This window comes from Equus przewalskii, chromosome X (genome assembly GCF_037783145.1).
Source record: "Equus przewalskii isolate Varuska chromosome X, EquPr2, whole genome shotgun sequence".
Classification (NCBI taxonomy): Eukaryota; Metazoa; Chordata; class Mammalia; order Perissodactyla; family Equidae; genus Equus; species Equus przewalskii.
In genome coordinates this window covers 45930119-45952558 of record NC_091863.1, presented here as the reverse complement: position 1 = coordinate 45952558, position 22440 = coordinate 45930119, and the positions used below count along the sequence as shown (strand labels likewise).

The following is a 22440-nucleotide window of genomic DNA, read 5'->3' as shown; positions in this document are numbered from 1 at the left end:
AAACTGGCCTTTGTTTATGGAGTCTTTCAGTATAACTATTTTCCTATTTTAAGTTGTCAGATGTGTTACTTTTTTTCTTTTTTGACTTCTGACTTTTGTATCTGACTTATTTAGGAGCATCCTTTTCCAAGTTGTTAAAGTTATTCTTTTATTTCCTTTTTTATTCAACTGTTGTGAATTTCACATATCATAAAATTAATCATTTTCAAGTGAAGAGTGGCATTTACCACATTCACAATGTTGTGCAATCACCACCTCTGCCTAGTTCCAAGACATTTTCATCACCCTAAAAGAAACTCGGTATCCATTAAGCAGTATCTCCACTTCTCCACTACCACCCAGCCCCTGGCCACCACTAATCTGCTTTTCACCTCTATGGATTTACCTATTCTAGATATTTCATATCAATGGAATCATACAATATGTGACCTTTTCTGTCTGCCTCCTTTCACTTAGAATGTTTCTGAGGTTCATCCATGTTGTAGCATGTATCAGTACTTCATTCTTTTTAATGGCTGAATATTATAATATTTGATTTTATGTACAGATGGTCCCTGACTTATGATAGTTTGACTTACAATTTTCAACGTTACAGTGGTGTGGAAGTAATACGCATTCAGTTGAAACCATAGTTTGAATTTTGATCTTTTCCTGGGCTAGTGATACTCTCTTGTGATGATGGGCAGTGGCAGCGAGCTGCAGTAACCAGACAGCCAGGCAATGACAAGGGTAAACAACTGATACACTTACAACCACTCTGTACCCATACAGCCATTCTGTTTTAAACTTTCAATACAGTAGTCAATAAATTATAGGAGACGTTCAATATTTTATTATAAAATAGACTTTGTGCTAGATGATTTTGCCCAATTGTAGGCTAATATAAGTGTTCGGAGCATGTTTAAGGTAGGCTAGGCTGAGCTATGATGTTTGGTAGGTTAGGTGGTGTATTAAATGCATTTTCACCTTTGATATATTCAATTTATGATGGATTTGTCGTGACATAATCCCATTGTAAATCGAGGAAGATCTGTATATACCACAATTTCTTTAATTTCTTCATCAATTCATTCATTCATTTGGGTTGTTTCCACCTTTTAGCTACTGTGAAGAGTGCTGCTATGAACATTAATTTACAAGTATTTGTTTCAGTACCTGTTTTCAGTTCTTTTGGGTGTGTATCTGGGAATGGAATTGCTGGGTCATATGGTAATTCTATGTTAACTTTTTGAGGAACAGCCAAATTCTTTTCCACAGCACCTACACCATTTTACTCTTTTTTGGAATGATAGCCATTCTAGTGGGTTTGTAGAGTTCTCGTTTAGATTTACATCTCCTTAATGACTAAAGATATTCAGTGTGTTTTCAAGTCCTTGTTGACAATTTGTATATCTTCTTTACAGAAATGTCTATTCAAGTTTCTCAGTCCTTTTTAAAATTGGGTTATTCACCTTTTTGAGTTGTAAGGGTCTTTACATATTCTGGATATAGACTCTTGTGAGATACATGATTTGCAGTTCATGCTTTTGGTGTCATATTCAAACATCCATTATCAAATCCAAGGTAATGAAGATTTACTCTTGCGGCTGGCCCCATGGCCTAGTGGTAAAGTTTGGTACACTTGCTTCAGCAGCCTGAGTCCGGTTCCTGGGCATGGACCTACACCACTCATCAGTGGCCATGATGTGGCGGTGACTCACACACAAAACAGAGGAAGATTGGCACAGATGTTATCTCAGGACAAATCTTCCTCAAAAAAAAAGAAAGCTGTTTTGTTCTAACAGTTTTACGGTTTTAGCTCGTGATTAGGTCACTGATTCATTTTGAGTTGAATTTTTTATATTGTGAATATCCAGTATTGTGATATTGCATGTGAATATTCAATTTTTACAGCACCATTTGTTGAAGAGACTTTTTCCCATTGAGTGGTCTTTGCACTTTTGTTGAATTTAATTTGATCATATAGGCGAGGGTTTATTTCTGGGCTCTCTGTTCTATACCATTAGTGTATTTGTCTGTTTTTACGCCAGTACCACACTGTTTTGATTACTATAGTTTTGAATATGTTTTTGAATCAGGAAGTGCAAGCCCTATGGTAGACTCTGTTCTTTTCTAAAATTGTTTTGGCTCTTTGGGGGCCTTTCAGAATCTATATAAATTTTAGGAGGAATTTTTCTATTCTGCATAAAATGCAATAGGGAATTTTTTCCTCAATTATTTTATTGAGGTCATAATGATTTATAACATTGTATAATTTCAGATGTACATTATTGTTTATCAGTTTCTGTACAGACTGCATTGTGCTCACCACCAATAGTCTAATTTTTATGCATCACCATACATATGTGCCCCAGTACCCGTTTTGCCCACCCTGCCCACCTCCCTTCCCCTCTGGTAACCACTAATCCATTCTCTTCCTCCACATGTTTGTTTATCTTACACATATGAGTGAAAGCATGTGGTGTTTGTCTTTGTCTGACTTATTTCAAATAACATCATACCCTCAAGGTCCATTCATGTTGTTTCAAATGGGATGATTTTGTCTTTTTTTACAGCTGCATAGTATTTCATTGTGGAGATATATATATATACCACATCTTGTTTATCCAATTGCCAGTTGTTGGGCACTTGGGTTGCTTCCACATCTTGGTTATTTGTGAATCATGCTGCAATGAACATAGGGGTGCATAAATGTCTTTGGATCATTGATTTCAGTTTGGTGGATAAATATCCAATAGTGGGATAGCTGGATCCTATGGTATTTCTATTTTTAATTTTTTGAGATGTCTCCTTACTGTTTCCCATAGTGGCTGCACCAGTTTGCATACCCACCAGCAGTATATGAGGGTTCCCTTGTCTCCACATCCTTTCCAACATTTGTTACTTTTTATGTTAATTATAGCCATTCTGACCAGTATAAGGTGATATCTCATTGTAGTTTTGATTTTCATTTCCCTAATAATTAGTGATGTTGAACATCTTTTCATATGTCTGTTGGCCATCTGTATATCTTTTCTGAAAAGGTGTCTGTTCATATCCTCTGCTCATTTTTTGATCAGGTTGTTTGTGTTTTGGTTGTTGAGTTCTATGAATTCTTTATGTATTTTGGAGATTAACTCCTTGTCAAATATATGAATGCAAATATTTTATCCCAGTTGGTGGGTTGTCTTTTCATTTTGTTGATGGTTTCCTTTGCCTTGCAAAACTCTTTAGTCCGATGTAGTCCTGTTTGTTTAATTTTTGTTTTATTTCCCTTGCCTGAGTAGACATGTTATTTGAAAAGATGGTGCTAAGACTGATGTCAAAGAGTGTACTGCTTATATTTTCTTCTATGAGTTTTATGGTTTCAGGTCTTACATTCAAGTCTTTAATCCATTTTGAGTTAATTTTTCTGTATGATGTAAAATAATGGTCTACTTTCATTCTTTTCCATGTGGCTGTCCAGTTTTCACAACACAATTTGTTGAAGAGGCTATCCTTTCTCTATTGTATGTTCTCAGCTCTTTTGTTCAAGATTAGCTGTCCATAGATGTGTGGTTTTATTTCTGGGCTTTCAATTCTGTTCCTGTGATCTGTGTGTCTGTTTTTCTGCCAGTACCATGCTGCTTTGACTACTATAGCTTTGTAGTCTATTTTGAAGTCAGGGATTGTGATGCCTCCAGCTTTGTTCTTTTTTCTCAGGATTACTTTCACTATTCGGGTTCTTTCATTGTTCTATATAAATTTTAGGATTCTTTGTTCTATTTCTGTGAAGAATGTCATTGAGATTCTGATTAGGATTGCATGGAATCTACAGATTTTTTTCAGTCATATGTACATTTTAACTATGTTTATTCTTCCAATCCGTGAGCATGAAATACCTTTCCATTTCTTTATGTTTTCTTCAATTTCTTCCAATAATGTCTTATAGATTTCAGTTTATGGGTCTTTCACCTCCTTGGTTAAATGTATTCCTAGGTATTTTATTCTTTTTGTTGCGATTGTAAATGAGATTGTATTCTTGACTTCTCTTTCTGCTAGTTCATTATTAGTGTATGGAAATGCAACTGATCTTTGTAAGTTGACTTTGTACCCTGCTACTTTGCTGTAGTTATTGATTGTTTTTAATAGTTTTCCAATGGATTCTTTACAGTTTTCTATATATAAAATAATGTCATCTGGAAACAGTTTCACTTCTTCATTTCCTATTCGGATACCTTTTATTTCTTTTCCTTGTCTAACAGCTCTGGCCAAAACTTCAAGTACTATGTTGAATAGGAGTGGCAAGGAGTGGCAAGAAGGGGCAACCTTGTCTTCTTCCTGTTCTCAGAGGGATGGCTTTCATTTTTTTCACCATTAAGTATGATGTTGGCTATGGGTTTATCATATATGGCCTTTATTATGTTTAGGTACTTTCCATCTGTAAATATTTTATTGAGAGTTTTTATCATAAAGGGATGTTGGATCTTGTCAAATGCTATCTCAGTGTCTATTGAGATGATCATGTGATTTTTATTCTTCATTTGGTAATGTGGTGTATCATGTTGATTGATTTGCAGATGTTGACCATTCCTGTGTCCCTGGTATAAATCCCACTTGATCATGGTGTGTGATCCTTTTAATGTATTGCTGTATTCAGTTTACCAATTTGTTGAGGATTTTTGCATCGTTCATCAGTGATGTCTGTCTGTAATTTTCCTTCTTTGTGTTGCCCTTGTCTGGTTTGGGACCGGGGTAATGTTGGCCTCATAGAATGGTCAGGAAGCATTCAGTCTGCTTCAATTTTTTGGAAGAGTTTGAGAAGGATAGGTATTAAATCTTCCTTGAATGTTTGGTAGAATTCTCCAAAGAAGTCATTTGGTCCTGGACTTTTGTTTTTTGGGAGGTTTTTGATTACTATTTCAATCTCTTTACTTGTGATTTATCTATTGTAATAGATTCTCTACTTCTTCTTGATTCATTTTTGGGAGGATGTATGATTCTAAGAATTTACCTACTTCTTCCAGGTTATCCAATTGGTGTATAGCTTTTCAAAGCATTCTTTTATAATCCTTTGTATTTCTGTGGTTTCTATTTTAATTTCTCCTCTTTCATTTCTAATATGGTTTGAGCATTCTGTATTTTCTTCTTAGTGAAGCTGGCTAAGGGTTTGTCAATTTTGTTGAATCAGCTCTTAGTTTCATCAATCCCTTCTACTTTTTTGGGGGGGGAGGGAGGTGATTCTATTTCATTTATTTCTGCTCTAATTTTTATTATTTTCCTCCTTCTGCTGATTTTGTACTTTCTTTGTTCTTTTTCTAGTTCTGTTAGGTGTAGTTTAAGATTATTTATTTCACACTTTTGTTGTTTGTTGAGTTGCACCTGTGTTGCTATGAATTTCCCTTTTTGCACTGCTTTTGCTGTATCCCATGAGAACTGGTATGTTGAGAGTTGGTTGGTTTCTTATGTTGAACCCGGCTTTTATTTCTGAGATAAAGCCCATACACTTGGGTCATGGTGTATAATCCATGTATACGTATCCATACATATTATGCTGTTGGATTTGGTTTGCTAGTATTTTGTTGAGAATTTTTGCATTTATATTCATAAGTGATGTTGATCTGTATTTTTCTTTTCCTGTAGTGTCTTTGTCCAGCATTTATATCAGGGTAATTCTTGCCTCATATAATGACTTAGGCAGTGTTCCCTCCTCTTCTATTTTTTGGAAGAGTTTGAGAAGGATTGGTGTTGGTTCTTCTTTAAATGTTTGGTAGAATCCACCACTGAAGTCGTCTGTTTCTAGGCTTTTCTTCATTGAGACATTCTTGGTCACTGATTCAGATTTTCTGTTTCTTGTTGAGTAGGTTTCAGTAATTTGTGTACATCTAGGAATATGTTCATTTCATTTAGGTTATCTAACCTGTTGGTGTACAATTGTTCACAGTATTCTCTTATAATCCTTTTTATTTCTATAAGGTAGTAATGGTCTCACTCATTTTTGATTTAGTTATTATTTTAGTTATTTGCATCTTGTCTCTTTTTTCTGAGTCAGTCCAGGTAAAGTTTTGTCAATTTTGTTGAACTGTTCAAATAACCAACTTTCGATTTTGCTTGTTCTGTTGTTTTTCTATTCTCTATTTTATATCCATTCTAATTTTTATTATTTCCTTCCTTCTGCTAGCTTTGGGTTTGGTTTGTTCTTCTTTTACTAGTTCCTTAAGGTATAAAGTCAGGTTTTGAGATCTTTCCTCTTTTTTAATATTGAAATTTACTGCTACACACTTCCCTCTGAGCACTGTATTCACTGAATCCCATAAGTTTTGGTATATTTTGTTTTCATTTTCATTCATCTCACAGTATTATGTAATTTCCCTTGTGATCTCCCTTTTGTTAAGAATGTGTTATTTAATTCACATATTTGTAAATTTTCCAGTTTTCCTATTATTAACTTCTAGCTTCATTCCATTGTGGTTGGAGAAGATACACTGTATGATTTCAATCTGTGGCCTAATACATGGCCTATCCTAGAAAATGTTCATGGCACTTGAGAGGAATGCATATCCTGGTGTTGTTCGATGGAGTGCTCTACCTTTGTCCATTAGGTCTAGTTGGTTGTTCAAGTCTGCTATCTCTTCATTGATCTTCTGTCTACATGTCTTATCCATTATTGAAAGAGGGGTATTTAAATCTTCAACTATTATCATCTTTTTCTCCCTTCAGTTTCCTCCTCACCTAGTGCATACTCTTCCATCTCTGTTCTCAGTCCCATATAATCTCACTTCCCTCCAACGATTAATTTACCCACTTTCACCTGTCTCTTCAGCCTCTCCCTCTCTAATTGATCTTTCCCATAAACATTTAAAAATGCTCCAGTCTTTTCCTCTTTAAAAAAACAGTTCCCTTAACCTGGTGTTTCCCTCCAGTTATAACTCTCTCCCTCTTCCTATGCATCACAGTTCAACTTCTTGAAAGCACTCTTTGCCCACTCTTTGCCCACTTCCTCACACTCCCTCCATGCACTCCTCAATCTATTATAATCTTTTTTCTGCCTCTTCTATTGTCGATGAATTTGCTCTTTCCAAAGTCACCAACCAAGGACCTCCTTTAATAGATTAAGTAGTTGTTGTCTCCCTTCCGTCTCCACACCAGTGGACACTTTTAAGTCCCTCTCTTACAAAAAATATTTGGCACTGTTCGTTACTCCCTGTTTACTGAGATACTGTATTCCCTTACATTCCAAGACACTTAATTTTCTGCTTTCCTTCCTTACTTATTTGGCTATTCAGTTTCTTTGCAGGATCCTCTTCCACTGCCAGTTATTTCAATGTTGGTGTTCCTCAGAATTCCTTTCTTGCTGTCTTCTCTTCTCACAATGTACACTCCCCATGGTTTCATCTCCAACATATGTGCTGACAACTCCCATCTATATGCTGAAAACATCCAAATCTGCATTCCTTGCCTATAATTCTCACATTCTAATGAACATTTGCACTGGAATGTCCCACAGGTACCTCAAATTCATCATGGCTGAAAATGAAATATCTCATCAACTTTCTTCACCTGGGTGCCTCCTACTTATAATATTAAGTTTACTTTGAACTTTATCTCTTCCAAGAAGCCTTCTCTATCTGAGCTCACTATCCCACCTTTGTGCTTCCTGCCTTTATCTTCTCCCTTGCAGGAGGATTTTGTCTCCAGAACTAGACTGTGTGGTCTTCAAGGGTAGGTGCCTGGTTTAATAATCTATATGCCCAGCACACAGTAAGTTCTTAGTAAGTCTGGATTGAATAGAATTAAGTTAGTTTAAAATTAACGTTTTTTCTTTCCTAGAAAATTTTGAGGATCTCTTCCTCTACAGTTTCTTAAAAACTCTTAATATTTCATTTTGACTAGTCATACATAATATATGTGCTACAACATTTTATTTCACTGTGAGGACACCTATCCAAATACTCATGGACTTTCTGAATTTTATGACTCAAGAGTTGTTGAAACCTTGCCTCCCTCTTGGAGCATCTCCTCATGGGCTATTTCAGTATCTGTTTCCTCATAGACACCATTAGGGTGCACCAGAGTTCTAAGGATTTTATAAGACGTCATATAAAAACCTGTCTGACAAAAAAGCACATGCTCTGTGATTCCTTTTATATAAAGTTCAAGAACAGGCAAAACTAATTGATGGTGATAGAAGTCAGAATAGTGATTACTTCTTGAGGGTACTGACTTGGAAGGGGCACAAATGAGCCTTCTGGGTTTCTGGAAATGTTCTATATTTTGATCTAGGTGGTGGTTACATGAGGGTATAAATACATGTACAAATTCATGGAGCTATATACTTAAGATTTATGTACTTTACTATGCGTTCTATCTCAATTAAAAAGCAAAACAAAAGACACCAACCAATGAACTTCTGCTGTGCACTTTAGTTTTCTTTTATATTCCTAATCAATCAGATGGAAAGATGCTATACTAAGAATTCACTTCAAATCAATTTGCATCTGCCAAGTCTGTATATACTTGTAATAGACAGGCAGAGAAGTAGCAAAGAGGAAGTAGTCACTTCTAGAGGCAGAGGAAAGGAAAAGAAGAAAAATTTTCCTGAGCTTAGGACAACTGAGTAGGACTTTGAAGACTGAAGTTCATGAGGTAGACAAGGTTGTAAAGATATTAGAAGAAGCCAAATGTACAAAAAAAGGGAATGAAATAACATAGTAGGTTCAAGAAAACCTTAGTGGAGCATAAAATACAAGAAAAGAGTTATGTAAGGTTGGGATGTGTCATAAGGATTAGTGGCAATAGACACGGCCGGAGTAGGAGGCATGTCATAGAGAATCTTTTAGACCACACTAAGACTTTATCACAGAAAAGAGGATGTCATTAAAGGATTTTAAGGAGGGAAACAATATGGTTAGAGATTTATTCTAGAGGCTGTACCAAAGGTCAATAGGCAGTAGTGGAGGCAGGAGATCATTTAGAAAACTCTTATTGTCATTTAGGAGAGAAATGATAAGGGTCCAAACCAGGGTATGGGAATAGAGTTTTAGGAATGGAAAAAGGAACAAATTCATTAAGTATTTTGAAGGAATAATCATTACAATTTTGTAACACAGTAAACAGTGGAGGTGAGAAAGGAGAAATATGACATGAGGACATAGATTTTGTCTTGGGATATTAGTACCAACAAGAATAAGGAACAGGCTTGTGGTACTGCTAGTGGAGTGATGAAAAGTTCAGTTTTTGCTATGTTCAGTTTGAAGTGCTGATAAGGCATCCACACAGAACAAAACAGCAGGCAGTTGGCTTCATGAGTCTGAAGCCTGGCATAAATGCTTGTGCTGGACGTAAAGATTTGGGAGTCATCTGCATATGTGTGTTTAATTTAACTCAAGGAAGTGGGTGAGATTGCCAAACAGAAGTGAGAATTGAAACAGAGAGATCTAGGAACCACTAAATTTAAGGATCCAGGCAGAGGACTATTCAGAAAAACAGAGTGAAGAACAATGGCCAGATATGTAAGAGGAGAACTGGAAGAGAAGGATGTCATAGAAAGGAAGAGAGGAGAACATTTTAAATGTTACAGAGGGTCCAGATAAGGACTGAAAGCAATTCACTAGATTTGGCAATTAGAGCTATGGTAACCTCTACCACAAAGCCTAATGCACAGCCACACTCACAAATTCCTGCATCTCTAAACAAAATTTATTTAGTTCTCATGCATTCTTGTCTTCTTTCCTCTGGGCTAGTGTTTCCCAATTCTATCTGGCCCCCTCTCTGAAATATTTTAGTGCCTATTTTACTATCCTGAAATAAAATGCACATAATTTCAAAAATTTGGTACCTATAATATGAAAGAGAAATACAAAGAGAATAGTTTAATGAAATAAAATGTATTTCAATGTGTAAATGCTGGGACATGACAACACTAGAAGACACACGCAGAAAAATATACAGACAATGTCTGTAAATGTGGCAGCTACAAATGCTGACTGATACAGGTATGTATCAGTGTTATTACTGTTATTTCAAATATCCATGAGGAGTATTTTTGTAGCTGACATGATTTTCCAAAATGAACATTCTTGGTAATATCCTGAACAAAGTAAGATCTTACATTGGTCTACATGGTAGTTGCACTCCTGGAGAAGTCAGTGTATATTAAAATTTTCTTCTTTGTATATAAAATGGAGTTCGATTCAAGGCCTAGATCAACATAAACAGTTTTTTCACCTATATGAACATCCAATGGGATACTCAAAAGGTATATGGGATACAGGAAAATTATTTTTTGTGCAGGCTGTCCTGCATACTGCAGAAAAGTTAGCAACCTTGACCCTGCCCACAATATGCCAGGAAGCTCTTCAATCACTATGATGATCTAAAACACCTCTCATAAACGTGCAAACCTTCCCCTTAGGTTTATACTAACTTCATTGAGAGCGACTACTCTATTCACATCCAAAGAAGAAAACAATCTTTCCCTTGGCATTGCATTACCCTCTAACAAGTAGGCCTATTTCTTTTCTTTCTCAGTTGTTATGAATTTGCTTCTCTCCTAGATCTTTAATCTCTCCTTCTTTTCTTGTTACTTTCAGCCAATAAACTTTCTCAAGTTTCTATCATATTTTTTATCCTCCTTTGGTACTTAATTCTCTTATAGTTATCCATTTTTTTACATCATCCAATTTTTATCCTCCCCTTCTCATCTAAACATCTCCTATGAATGGTCTACCTCAACTAGCTTAATTTGGTATGTCCTAGTCATTCAACCTACTGCAGTCTGGCTTATGCTCTAACAACAACACTGAAACCATTGATGCTAAATTCACTAGTGAATTCACAAATTAATAGATTTTTCAGTACTAAACTTAGTGACCCTTCTAATACATCATGCTGCTATTCACTATATTTTTCTTAAAACCAGACATCAAACCTTCTGGGTTCTCTCCTCATCCTATTTCTTCTTTATCTTTTCATCTTTTTCTATATAATTCTTAAACACCGGTGGTCCCCAGAATTTCCTTCTCAACTCCTAATTTTTCCCTATATACACCCTCTTCTAGATTATCAAATTTACTTCCCAAGTTCAACTATCACCTTTATGCTGATGGTTTCCAAATGCATTTATTTCACAGAAGTTTTTCTTACAATCTCAGAACTTTACATCTATCTTACTCAAAATGTTGTCTTTCTCTTGTATTCCATATCTCAGTTGATTTCACCTAATAATCAATCCAGAAACTTGATAATCATTATTATTATGCCTCCATTGGCCTCCATCCCATCTGTGATGGTCTTTTAACATGTAAACTTGCTAGGCTAGATTCCCCAGTTGTTCTATCAAGTACTGATCTAAGGTGTTGCTATGAAGCCATTTTGTAGATGTGATTAACATCTGTAATCTCCTTTCAGTAAAGGAGATTATCCTAGATAATCTGGGTGAACCTGATTCAATCAGTTGATTGGCTTTAAGAGCAGAGCTGAGGCTTCCCTGAAGAAGTTGCACCTGTGAACATCAGCTTCAGCCTGTGCCAGAGAGTTCCAGCCTGCGTTTCCCATGAGCCTACTCTATGGGTGTCAGACTTGCCTGGCCAGTCGCCACAATCACATAAGCCAATTCCTTGCAATATATTTCTTAATATATAGCTCTTACTGGTTCTCCTTCTCTGGTTGAACCCTGATTGATAGACCATCTAATCAGTAATACTTCATCCACCTTTCTCAAATCCATTCCTCTATGATCCACCCCAACTATGACTGACTGAGTTCAAGCCCTCATCATTTCTTGTCAGGATTATCACAAAAGCATCTTAAATGGGCTTCTTACCCCAATCTCTTTCTACACCATCCTCCACATGTCCACTAGTATGATTTATATAAAATATCAATGTGAATATAGTACCTTCCTGAAAAATCTTCAATGACTTCCCATTTTCTACAGATTTTTCTTAAACCTACCCAGCATGGCACACCACAAGGTCTTCATGTTCATGCTCTAGCTTGTTTTTGTTTTTGTTTTGAGGAAATTAGCCCTGAGCTAACATCTGCTGCCAATCCTCCTGTTTTTGCTGAGGAAGACTGGCCCTAAGCTAACATCCATGCCCATCTTCCTCTACTTTATATGTGGGATGCCTGCCACAGCATGGCTTGCCAAGCGGTGCCATGTCCACATCCGGGATCTGAACCGCCGAACCCCAGGCCGCTGAAGTGGAATATGTGAACTTAATCGCTGCGCCACTGGGCATGCTCTAGCTTTTTGATCTAGCTCCACCTCTCCCCTCCAGAAAAACCATATGACTTTTAGATCTGCCTACCATCTACTTCCATCCCCCAACAAGAACAGGCTATTTCGAATTTAACTACCTTTGGTCATTCTATTCGCACTGCTTGATGTTCTTCCCTCTATTTGCCCCTCTACCACCACCCATCCTAACTTAATACTTCTACTCCTTTTTTAAAACTTAGCTTAGACACTGACACAGGAGGCCATACCTGGCCTTACTAGTCTAAGGTGTATGTCCTCCTATATTCCCCTATAACACTGTGCCAATCTTTATCTACAGAATTTACCAAATCAGTTTATGAACACTTTGGGTGAGTTAGACGTCTTATTTTTGTAACCCTGGCATCTAGAAAACTGCCTGAAATATAGGAGATGCTCAGTATATTTTTATTGATTGAATGAAAGAATGAATGGATCATGATCTTGGTGTCAGGTTATGGTTGGATGATATAATGGAATCTGTGGCAGGCAGAATTATGGCTAACCAAAGATGTCTACACTCTAATTCCCAGAACCTGTGACTATGTTACCTTACATGGCAAAAGTAACTTTGTTGATGTGATTAAGTTAAGGACCTTGAGATGGGGGAGATTATTCTGGATTACTGAGGTGGTAACACTCTAATTTCATGAAAAATTTTCATGAAAAGTCCTTAAAAACAGAGGACTTTTTCCCAGCTGAGTCAGAGAGAAATGTGAAGACAAAAGACTACTGGGTATAAATCCAGAGGAATCAAATCACGATATGGAAGAGATAGCTGCACTCCCATGTTCACTGCAGCATTATTCACAATAGCCAAGATATGGAAACTACCTAAGTGTTCATCAATGGCTGACATGATTTTATATATATATTCAGTCATGAGAAAGAAGAAAATTCTGCCATTTGTGAAAAAAAAAACCTCTTAGAAATAGAGAGTAGAAAAGTCGTTTTCAAGGGCTGAGAGGTGGAGAAATAGAGAGAGATTGGTCAAAGGGTAAAAACCTTTAGCTATAGGATGAATAAGGTCTGAGGATCTAATGTAAAACATGTTGACTATAGTTGATAACACTGTATTATATAATTGAAATTTGCTAACAGAGTAGAACTTAAATGTTCCCACCAGAAAAAAAATGAGAAATGTGATGGATCTGTTAATAAACTAGATGTTGGGAATCCTTTCACAATGTATAGGTACAGCAAATCACCACAATGTACACTTTAAATATCTTACAACTTTGTCAATTATACTTCAATAAAGCCAAAAAAAATTGTGAGATGAAGATAAAAACCCTTATCAATACCCACTCTTATTAGAGGGTATGGGGTACATATAGTCCACTTGTAGAAAAATGTCTGCATCTACTATCCATGGACCCTTTTATACACTCTTTACGGTTGAGGGTAATAGTCAGGAAACTTGCTTTCATTCACCTTTTTGCAAGTGAAGTGTGGTGGGTTTCATGGCTGACTTTGGAAGCTTGGAAGAGTTGACACATATTGATTTGGAAGTTCTGCCAAAACTAAAATTGCAATAGATTTATTTTAATATATTGTTACATGCACATAGTTTTTTAAAATTTTACTTATGTCACTTGACCTTTATTATAGCTTATGAATCAAATGTGACAGATATTTATTATCCTCATTTACAGAGATGAAAATTGGACTCAGAAGTTCAATGACTGGCTTTGGATGATATAATCAGGAAATGAAGAAATCATATTTTAACCAAGATTTTATGATTTCAGAAAAGATTCTCTTATAACAATGTAAGAATCTTTCTCTTCCTTATTGTTCTTTAAAAGTGAGTAATAAAACCATTCTTTTAAAAAGAAAAGTAAGTCTCAAATTCTCTTAGTGTCACTATATATCTTTTTTATAACCTAGGTGAAATAAATTTCTAAAGCTTGTATCTCCCAGGATAAAAAAAGAGAACATGGAGAAATTTTAGTGTGAGAGGGACTTGACCTACTGTTCTTGGCTTTGAAGATTGAAGAAGGGTACAATAAGCCAAAGAATGCTGGTGGCCTCTAGAAGCTGGGAACAACCTTCAGTTGACAGCTAACAAGGAAACAGGGATCTCAGACCTACACTCCCAGGGAAGTGAATTCTGCAAATAACCAAATAAGTAAGACACAGCATTTCGCCTGGAACCTCCAGAAATGAATGTAGCCTGCCACCACCTTGATTTTCATCCAATAAGACACATACCAGGTTTCTGACCTACATAACTATAAGATAATAAATATGATGCTTTAAGTTCCTAAGTTTGTGATAAATTTGTTATGACAGTAATAGAAAACTAATACAGAATTAATGCAAGAAAAGCTGGTGCACTTCCAAGAAAGACACAGGACTGAGATGATGTGGTAATATGTCAGGAAGTAAGATTACCACGAAAGGAATTTGATCATATCACATTTTCCTTTTAAAAATGAAAAATGATCATTTCAGTGGTATTCCTTGACAAAAGTGCATAAGCTGAAGTTAATCGTGAGGAAACATCAGAGAAACTAAACTTGAAGGACATTCTATAAAATAACTGTTATCTTCAAAAATACTTTTTCTTAGCTGAAGTCTAAAAAACTATTGCAGATTAAAGAAACTAAACAGATATGACAGCTAAATGCAATATATGATTTTGGATTAGATCCTGGACCAGAGTCTCTTTTTTTTCTTTATTTTGCTCTAAAGGACATTTATTGGAATAATTTGTGAAAAATGAGTAAGGTCTTTAGGAAACACATACTGAAGTATTTAGGAGTCATGAGACAACTTACTGTCAAATGGTGTGTCAAATGTATATGTATGTATATGTGTGTATATAAATATAAATAAATATAATTATAAAGATAAAAATACAAATACAAATATAAGCAACCGTGCTTCTTGATATTTACCCCAAAAGTTGAAAACCATGTCCACACCAAAACTTGTACATGGATTTTTATAGCAGCTTTATTCATAATTGCCAAAACATGGATGCAGCTAAGATGTGATTCAGTAGATGAATGGATAAATAAACTGGTAAATCCAGACACTGGAATGTTAATTTGAGCTAAAAAAAAAATGAGCTACCAAAGCCATGAAAAGACACAGAAGAAAGTTAAATGCATATTACTAAGGGAAAAAACCCAATCTGAAAAGGCTACATACTGTATGATTCCAACTACAGAACATTCTGGAAAAGGTAAAACTATGAGACAGTAAGATCAGTGGTTTCCAGGAATTGAGAGGGGAGGGATTAATTGGTGGAGCACAGAGGATTTTCAAGGCAGTGAAAATACTCTGTATGACACTATAATGATGAATACATGTCACTATACATTTCTCCAAACCCAGAGAATGTATAACAACAAGAATGAATAATAATGTAACTATGGACTTTGAGTGATTATGATATGTCAATGTAGGTTCAATTGTGACAAGCATACCACTCTGGTAGGGGATGTTGATAACAGAGAAGGTTATGCATATGTGGGGGCAGGGAGTTTCTGAGAAATCTCTGTACTTTCCTCTCAATTTTGCCATGAACCTAAAACAGCTCTTAAAAAAAGCCTTCAAAAAAAGTCAACAGACTTACCACCATTGATGATGAATGGGACAAAGTGGCATTTTGTGCCTTCTGATGTGATGCAATATCAAGGACACAGCATGACTTATGTAGTGTTCTTGCTAAAAATGCTTAAGTTAATCATGGGAAAACAGACAAGTTCAGATTGTGGGACATATGCAGGACAACTGCCTAGACTCATCAGAAATGCTAATGTTATGAAAAATGTTTTTAAAAAAAGGATAGGAAGGTGCTATCCTAGCTTTAAAAAGACTAATGGGGCATGACAGCTACATACAGTGCATAATTCTTGACTGGATCATGCATGAAAACAAATAAAAAGCTATAAAGGATATTGTTAGAACAACTGGGGAACTTTGATACGGGCAGTATATTAGATAATAGTATTGAATCATTGTTAAATTTCTCTGAGTGTGATAATATTAATGTCTTTGTTCTTAAGAGTTACACACTGAAGTGTTTAGGGCTGAAGTGTCATGAAATCTGCAAGTTACTTCCATATTTCCAAAGAAGATATTCAAATGGCCAACAAGTGCATGAAAGGGTGCTCAACATCACCAATCATCAGGAAAGTGCAAATCAAAACCACAATGAGAAGTCTCACACTTGTTAGAATGGCTATTATCAAATAAAACAAGAGATAACAAATGCTGGTGAGGATATGGAGAAAAGGGAACCCTTGTTCACTGTTGGTGGGAATGTAAATTGGTACAACTACTATGGAAAATAGAATGGAGTTTCCTCAAAGAATTAAAAATAAGACTATCATATGATCCAGAAATTCCATTTCTAGGTATATATCTGAAAGGAAATGAAAAGACTATCTCAAAGAGATATCTGCATCTCCACATTCACTGCATCATTACTTATAGTAACCAAGCCATGAAAACAACCTAAGTGTCCATCGACAGATGAATGAACAAAAAAAAATGTGATGCACACACACACACACACACACACACACACACACACACACATACCGGGGAATATTATTCAGCCATAAAAAAGAAGGAGTTTCTATTTCTGACATAAAAGATAAACCTTGGGGGCATTTTTCTAAGTGAAATAAGTCAGACAGAGAAAGACAAATACTGTATATCTCACTTATACACAGAAACTAAAAAAGGCAAACTCAGAAACAGAATAGGTTGGTGGTTTCCAGCAGTGGGAGGGTAGGGGAAGTGGGTGAAGGTGGTCAAAGGGTATAAACTTTCAGTTACAACATGAGTAAGTTGTGGTGATCTAAAGATCACCAGATGTCCATTATACTATAGTTAATATTATGGTTATATATAGTTACATAACTATAGTTATAGTATAATTAATACTATAACTATAGTATAGTGACTATAGTTAACAAAGCTGTATTGTATACTTAAAAGTTGCTAAGAGAGTAGATCTTAAAAGTTCTTACCACATACAAAAAAGTGGTAACTATGTGAGATGATTGATATATTAACTAACCTAATTGTTAATCATTTTGTAATATATACATATAGCAAATCATCACATTGTACACTTTAAACTATAACAATGTTATATGCCAAATATATTTCAATAAATCTCGAAAAAGAGAACTATAATACAACTTACATTGTCCATTTGAAATATATGTTCTCCCAAACTCATCCATTTTTCAGTGAGTATGAGTGGACAATCTTCACAATAAAGGTTTACGAAACATAAAAAAATTGGAATCACGTCAAATTTCTATTTTGACACATGTACTGAAGTTAAGAGACAGGTATTGTTCTGAGGAAATATACACTGAAGTATTTACAGGTAAAGGCGCATGATGTCTGCAAATTACTCTCTAATAGTTCAAGGAGAGAAGGAAAGGGAGAGGGAGAAGGAGAGAGGAATTTGGGGAGGTGGAAACAGGAGAAGAGCTTGGGGGGGAGGAAAAACGGGAAAGGAGAATGAGGGGAAGTGAAAAGGAGAAACGGAAATAGAGAATGATAAAGCAAACATGTCAAAATGTTAATTGGTGCATCTGGGTAAAGAGAATATGGGAGTTCTTTCTAATATTCTCACAATTTTTGAGTGCGTAATTAGATAAAAATAAAAAGTTAAAAACACAAGTATAAATATCAGCAATAACTCCATCACTGAACAGCATAATCATACTGTTCCTACATATTTAATGAAAGAAAAGTTTTACATTGCCAAAATATATTGGGATAAGGAACCAGTGTATAATTTTGTTACCAGAAGGATAAAAAACATTAAACATTTTAAAATAGAAAATAAGATGAAGTTTAACTATAACCAGACTAATGATTTCACAATATGATTTTTAAAAAAGAGACTCATATGTTTGTAAATTTAAAAAAACCAAATAACTCATGAGTCAAAAAAAGAAATGAGAGAAATTAAAAACTAATAATAATTGAATGGTAAAATATTACATACGAAAACCTGTGAAATTCTTCCAAAGTGGTACATAGTGGAAAATTTATAGTCGTAAATTCTTATTTTAGAAAAAAAGATTGAAAATTACTGAGCTGAAGGTCCAAATAAATAAATTAGAAAAAGAGCAAACAAAGAGAAAGTAAAGAAAAAATAAAGATTAAAGCAAAAGTTATTAAAATAGGGAACAAAATATGCAGCAGTAAGGCCTGATGAAACCAAATGCAGGAAATACATTAGAAAATTGATTATTGTAATTTATCACACAGTCACACTGTTATATTACTGGAGGAAAAAGCCCATATGATCATGGCAGTAGATATAAAGTATTTGGAGAAACAGTTCTATACTCATTCATAATAAAAACTCTCAGCAAACTAATAGAAAGAAACTTCCTTAACCTGAAAAAGCAAATCTATTTAAAAAGGGCGAAACATTTGTAGAATTGCCTGGTAAATTCAGGAGTAAGACAAGGAAATCACTGCTAGTATTTCTCTTTGTACTGAAGATCCTAGCTAGCACGGTAAGACAAGCTAAAAGATAATATTGGAAAGGAAGAAACTGTCATTATTCACAATATACTTAATTAACAGACAATCCAAGACAATCTATAAATTATTAGAGAAAAATAGAATTCAGAAAGCCTGCAGCATATAAAGTCAGTAAATAAAAATATCAATCATGTTCCTACTTACCAGCAATAATCACCAAACATGGTTTAAAAGATACATTTTCACAGTAACAACAGAAACTATAAGGTAATTAGGGATGAATCTAACAACACAGCTCATAGATTATATTATCATTATATGGTAAATATGGTTTAATATAATGTAGAAAATGGCTTCAATTTTATCATTTGGTGCTAGCTTTTTGTTTTTTGTCTGGCTAGTTATTTTTAATGTGTCATAATCAACTCTTATTTCTCCTCCTCCCTTAATAAGTTTTTGGTAAAGAGATTACCTTAAAAAATCATAACTTCCCAGTGCAGGATATCAGAAAACGTAGCGTAGCATTTCCAACAATCTTCATTGTCTTCACTAGATGAACTATTTTATGAATGCACCAAGGAAATGGAGTCATACTGCAATCCCTCAAAGACTGAAAAATAGTAAAACAAGGGTGAAATCATTTCTTCTGTTACTGTTCATCTCTTTCCCCTGGCCTCCTCAAGTCCTTATGCTCTATCATGCCCCCATTACAATGATATATTTCTGTAAAAAAGTTATAAAGATAGTATTAGAAGGGATCTATTGCATACCAATTAAGAGCATAGACCCTGGCAGCCCTTTAGAACAGTGTCTGGCTCATAAAAAATGTTCAGTATTTGCTATTATTGCAATTTTCAATTATTTGAATCACTGAAGGAAATTATGTAGCTCTTGCACTTCTTGCCCTACACAACCTTCTTTGTTTTCTATCTGAGCACTGCTATCCCTATGTCCTCCCTCCCACTCAACTACCCTTTCGGACAGAGAGGTAAAGTTGAGGGAAGTCAAGCTGTCAGGAATGACCCAGTGATGCTTTCAAGTGAAACTGAGCTCATTCTTGTTCTATGCACTACTAACAAACCCCAAGTCCAAAACCCCCTTAGTTGCCACTGTGATTCTATTATTCATTGACTTATTTATTAAAATATTTATTTCACTCCTACTATGTACCAAGCACTATGCCTTGGTCATCCATTCCCTACAGCTTCCAGCACAATGCCTAGTCAATTGCAAAGACTCCATAAAGGTTTATTGCATGAATGAAAAAAGGATGCCCTGTTTTCTTTGGATTACAAGAATCTGTGAGGCTTGGGTCAGTCAGATTTGGTTTTATTTTTTGCACTCTAAAAGCTCATCTAAATAGAAGATTGCTTCTCTGATAGTAAAAACTGGACTCCTAAAATACATCACTTGCTTGAAAATCTTCAATGGTTGCCACTGCTTATGGATTAAACTGCATACTCGTTAGCATAATATTCAAGATCCTGCAATACTCTATCTCACCTCCTACTCCTTCTCATAGATTCAGAGTTATAGTCAAGCTTTTCCCAGAACAAGCCTGACTTGGGGCTTTTGTTCTGGAAATAACTAGGCCTGAAAAGCATTCCCTCCCCCTCAACATGGCAGATGTCACTCACCCTTTAAGGCCCACCCAAAGTTCCCCCTTTCTCTTTGATGGCTCATGATTATTACCAGGCAGAATGACTTGGTCCATCCTTGCTGCTTCCTGAATACCTTGAACAAGCAAACGTTATGGCACTTGAGTTTGACTTACCATATTGTAACTTTTTTTAAAATTTATTAAATTATCATGCCGTACACAAAGAAACACAGGCTTCTGAAGGCACACCTTACAATATCTTCTGTTAGCACAGTGCTAAGCATAGGAATTAGGACTTCAATGCCTTGTTGTTACTGATCTTGAACCAAGCATTTTTCAAATGAAAAAGTTTCAAATATACACAAAAGTAGTGAGAAGAGTATAATGAATCCTCATGCATATATCACCCAGCTTTAACAATGATCAGTTCATGAATATTTTGTTTGTACTCCCCACCTCGGCCCCACTGAATTATTTTCATGCACATCAAAACATTTAAGTCTATTTCTTAAAAAAATATAACCATAATTATCACAGCTAATATATTAAAAATAATTACTTAATGTCATTAAAAACCCATAATTTCATCCAAGCATATTTTGTGAAAGAGCTATTTAATGCCTGCATGTTCTTTCTTCAATTTTGAAATCCTGGCGAGAACAGGGAAAAGGAGGAGATCTGAGAAAATGCATAATTAAGTTTCAGACAGCCTGGATGTCTCAGAGGAGAAAGAAAGAATCTGACCTGGTTTGGGGTGGGAGCAGTACATTCTACTACTTCTCTGGAGGAAGAGGGTGCAACTTCAGGCTTGGTGATGCAGGAGGAGGTGCGGAGGGGAGAGGGGTAATACCTCCGTTGGGGGTTCCTTCTGGATAATCCCATCGTGGAGCTAGGAGGCAGCGCTTTTTTGGAGGCTTGATTTCCCGTGTGTCTCCAGTTGGGAGCGTGGATCTCCCGGATACACAAGGTTGGTCCCCCATAAGGATTATAGAACCCGAGCGTGACGTCTCTCCAGGGGGCCCTGGCGAGTCCGAGAGACCTGAGATGGCGGCGGGTCCCCTCACAGCATAGTGCTTCCTCCCAGTTTCGCTCTTACCGTATTTCCTGTATCCTGAGACGTATATCCCTTCTCTGCCTCCGCCCCCGCTCCCTACCCTACACCATTTTAACGTTTCTAGAAGGATGGGTCTTAAAAAAACGAAGAGTATATTTAGTATAATGTTTTTCCATTTTCCCTCCCCCAAGTGTAACTAAATCTATGGACAGTCTTAGACAATGTATACAACTTTAAGATGAGAACAAATTCAGGTTTACTCCTAAGTGCTAAACTGCATAGATTGCAGGAAGACGCGGGGTGTGTGAGGGGGAGTCGGGAGAACAAATTATTGAAGAGCTAAGAGCTTTAAGATCCAGTTGCAGATGCACAATACAGAGCCATGAAACTACTTAACGACCATTTGAAAAGCGTATACAAACATGTTAGTTGACTAAAGTGCTGAATAGCACACTAGCACTGACTCTGGAAATTGAATGTGGAAAATAATTTCACTGTATGTCACAAAATCAAAGATCACGTTTTTCTTCATATTTTAACAAATTACAGATCTCTGAAGGCTTACTTTTTTTTTTCAAGTTTCAACATCTAGGAAATATCTGACAACTGACGATGTGTCATACTTTAATTGGCGGCTTTTTTTCTTTCCTAGAGATATGGAAAATAATGATCCATCTTACCACCGCTGGTGTATTATACTCTATGATCTATGGTAAATAACCCGAAGAGAGTGCAACGTGGCTTAGAAGAAAAGAATATGAAACTTCTTAGACCTTCATCATTCACATCCATCCCCCTCTGGCTATGAACAAACTAGACCACACTTTTCCTCAGTGTTTTTTAATGGAGAGAGTTCAATCCTTACTGTCAAAATAGAACTGACTTTTTAAAAACTCTGCTATTTACAAGCTGTGATATTTAAGTAATTGATTAAACACTTGGAGCTTTAGTTTCCAGGAAATAATTTCTTCCTTGCAAAACTATCACCACAATCAGGGAGAATGCATTTAAAACGCTTATTAACCATGATTGTCTGTCAACTACACCATCACTACCTTCCTCCAAGTGCCAGCGCAGCATTTTGCACAAACT

At 35.8% G+C, this 22440-nt stretch overlaps 1 protein-coding gene across 2 annotated transcripts in view; it reads right to left on the bottom strand.

Annotated features, from left to right (window-relative positions):
* The window catches only part of NBDY (negative regulator of P-body association), a 241399-nt gene extending 219935 nt beyond the window's left edge, over window positions 1-21464 (bottom strand). The window contains exons 1-2 of one of the 2 annotated variants that reach the window (XM_070605594.1): window positions 21039-21464; window positions 19167-19304 (exon numbers count right to left, since the gene is read on the bottom strand). In XM_070605594.1, coding sequence (XP_070461695.1) covers window positions 21068-21274 — 207 coding nt within the window. In that variant the 5' untranslated portion in view covers window positions 21275-21464 and the 3' untranslated portion in view covers window positions 19167-19304; window positions 21039-21067. The remainder of the gene's footprint in view (window positions 1-19166; window positions 19305-21038) is intronic. The other variant, XM_070605595.1, reaches the window with a different exon arrangement.
* Window positions 21465-22440: the final 976 nt, after the last annotated feature.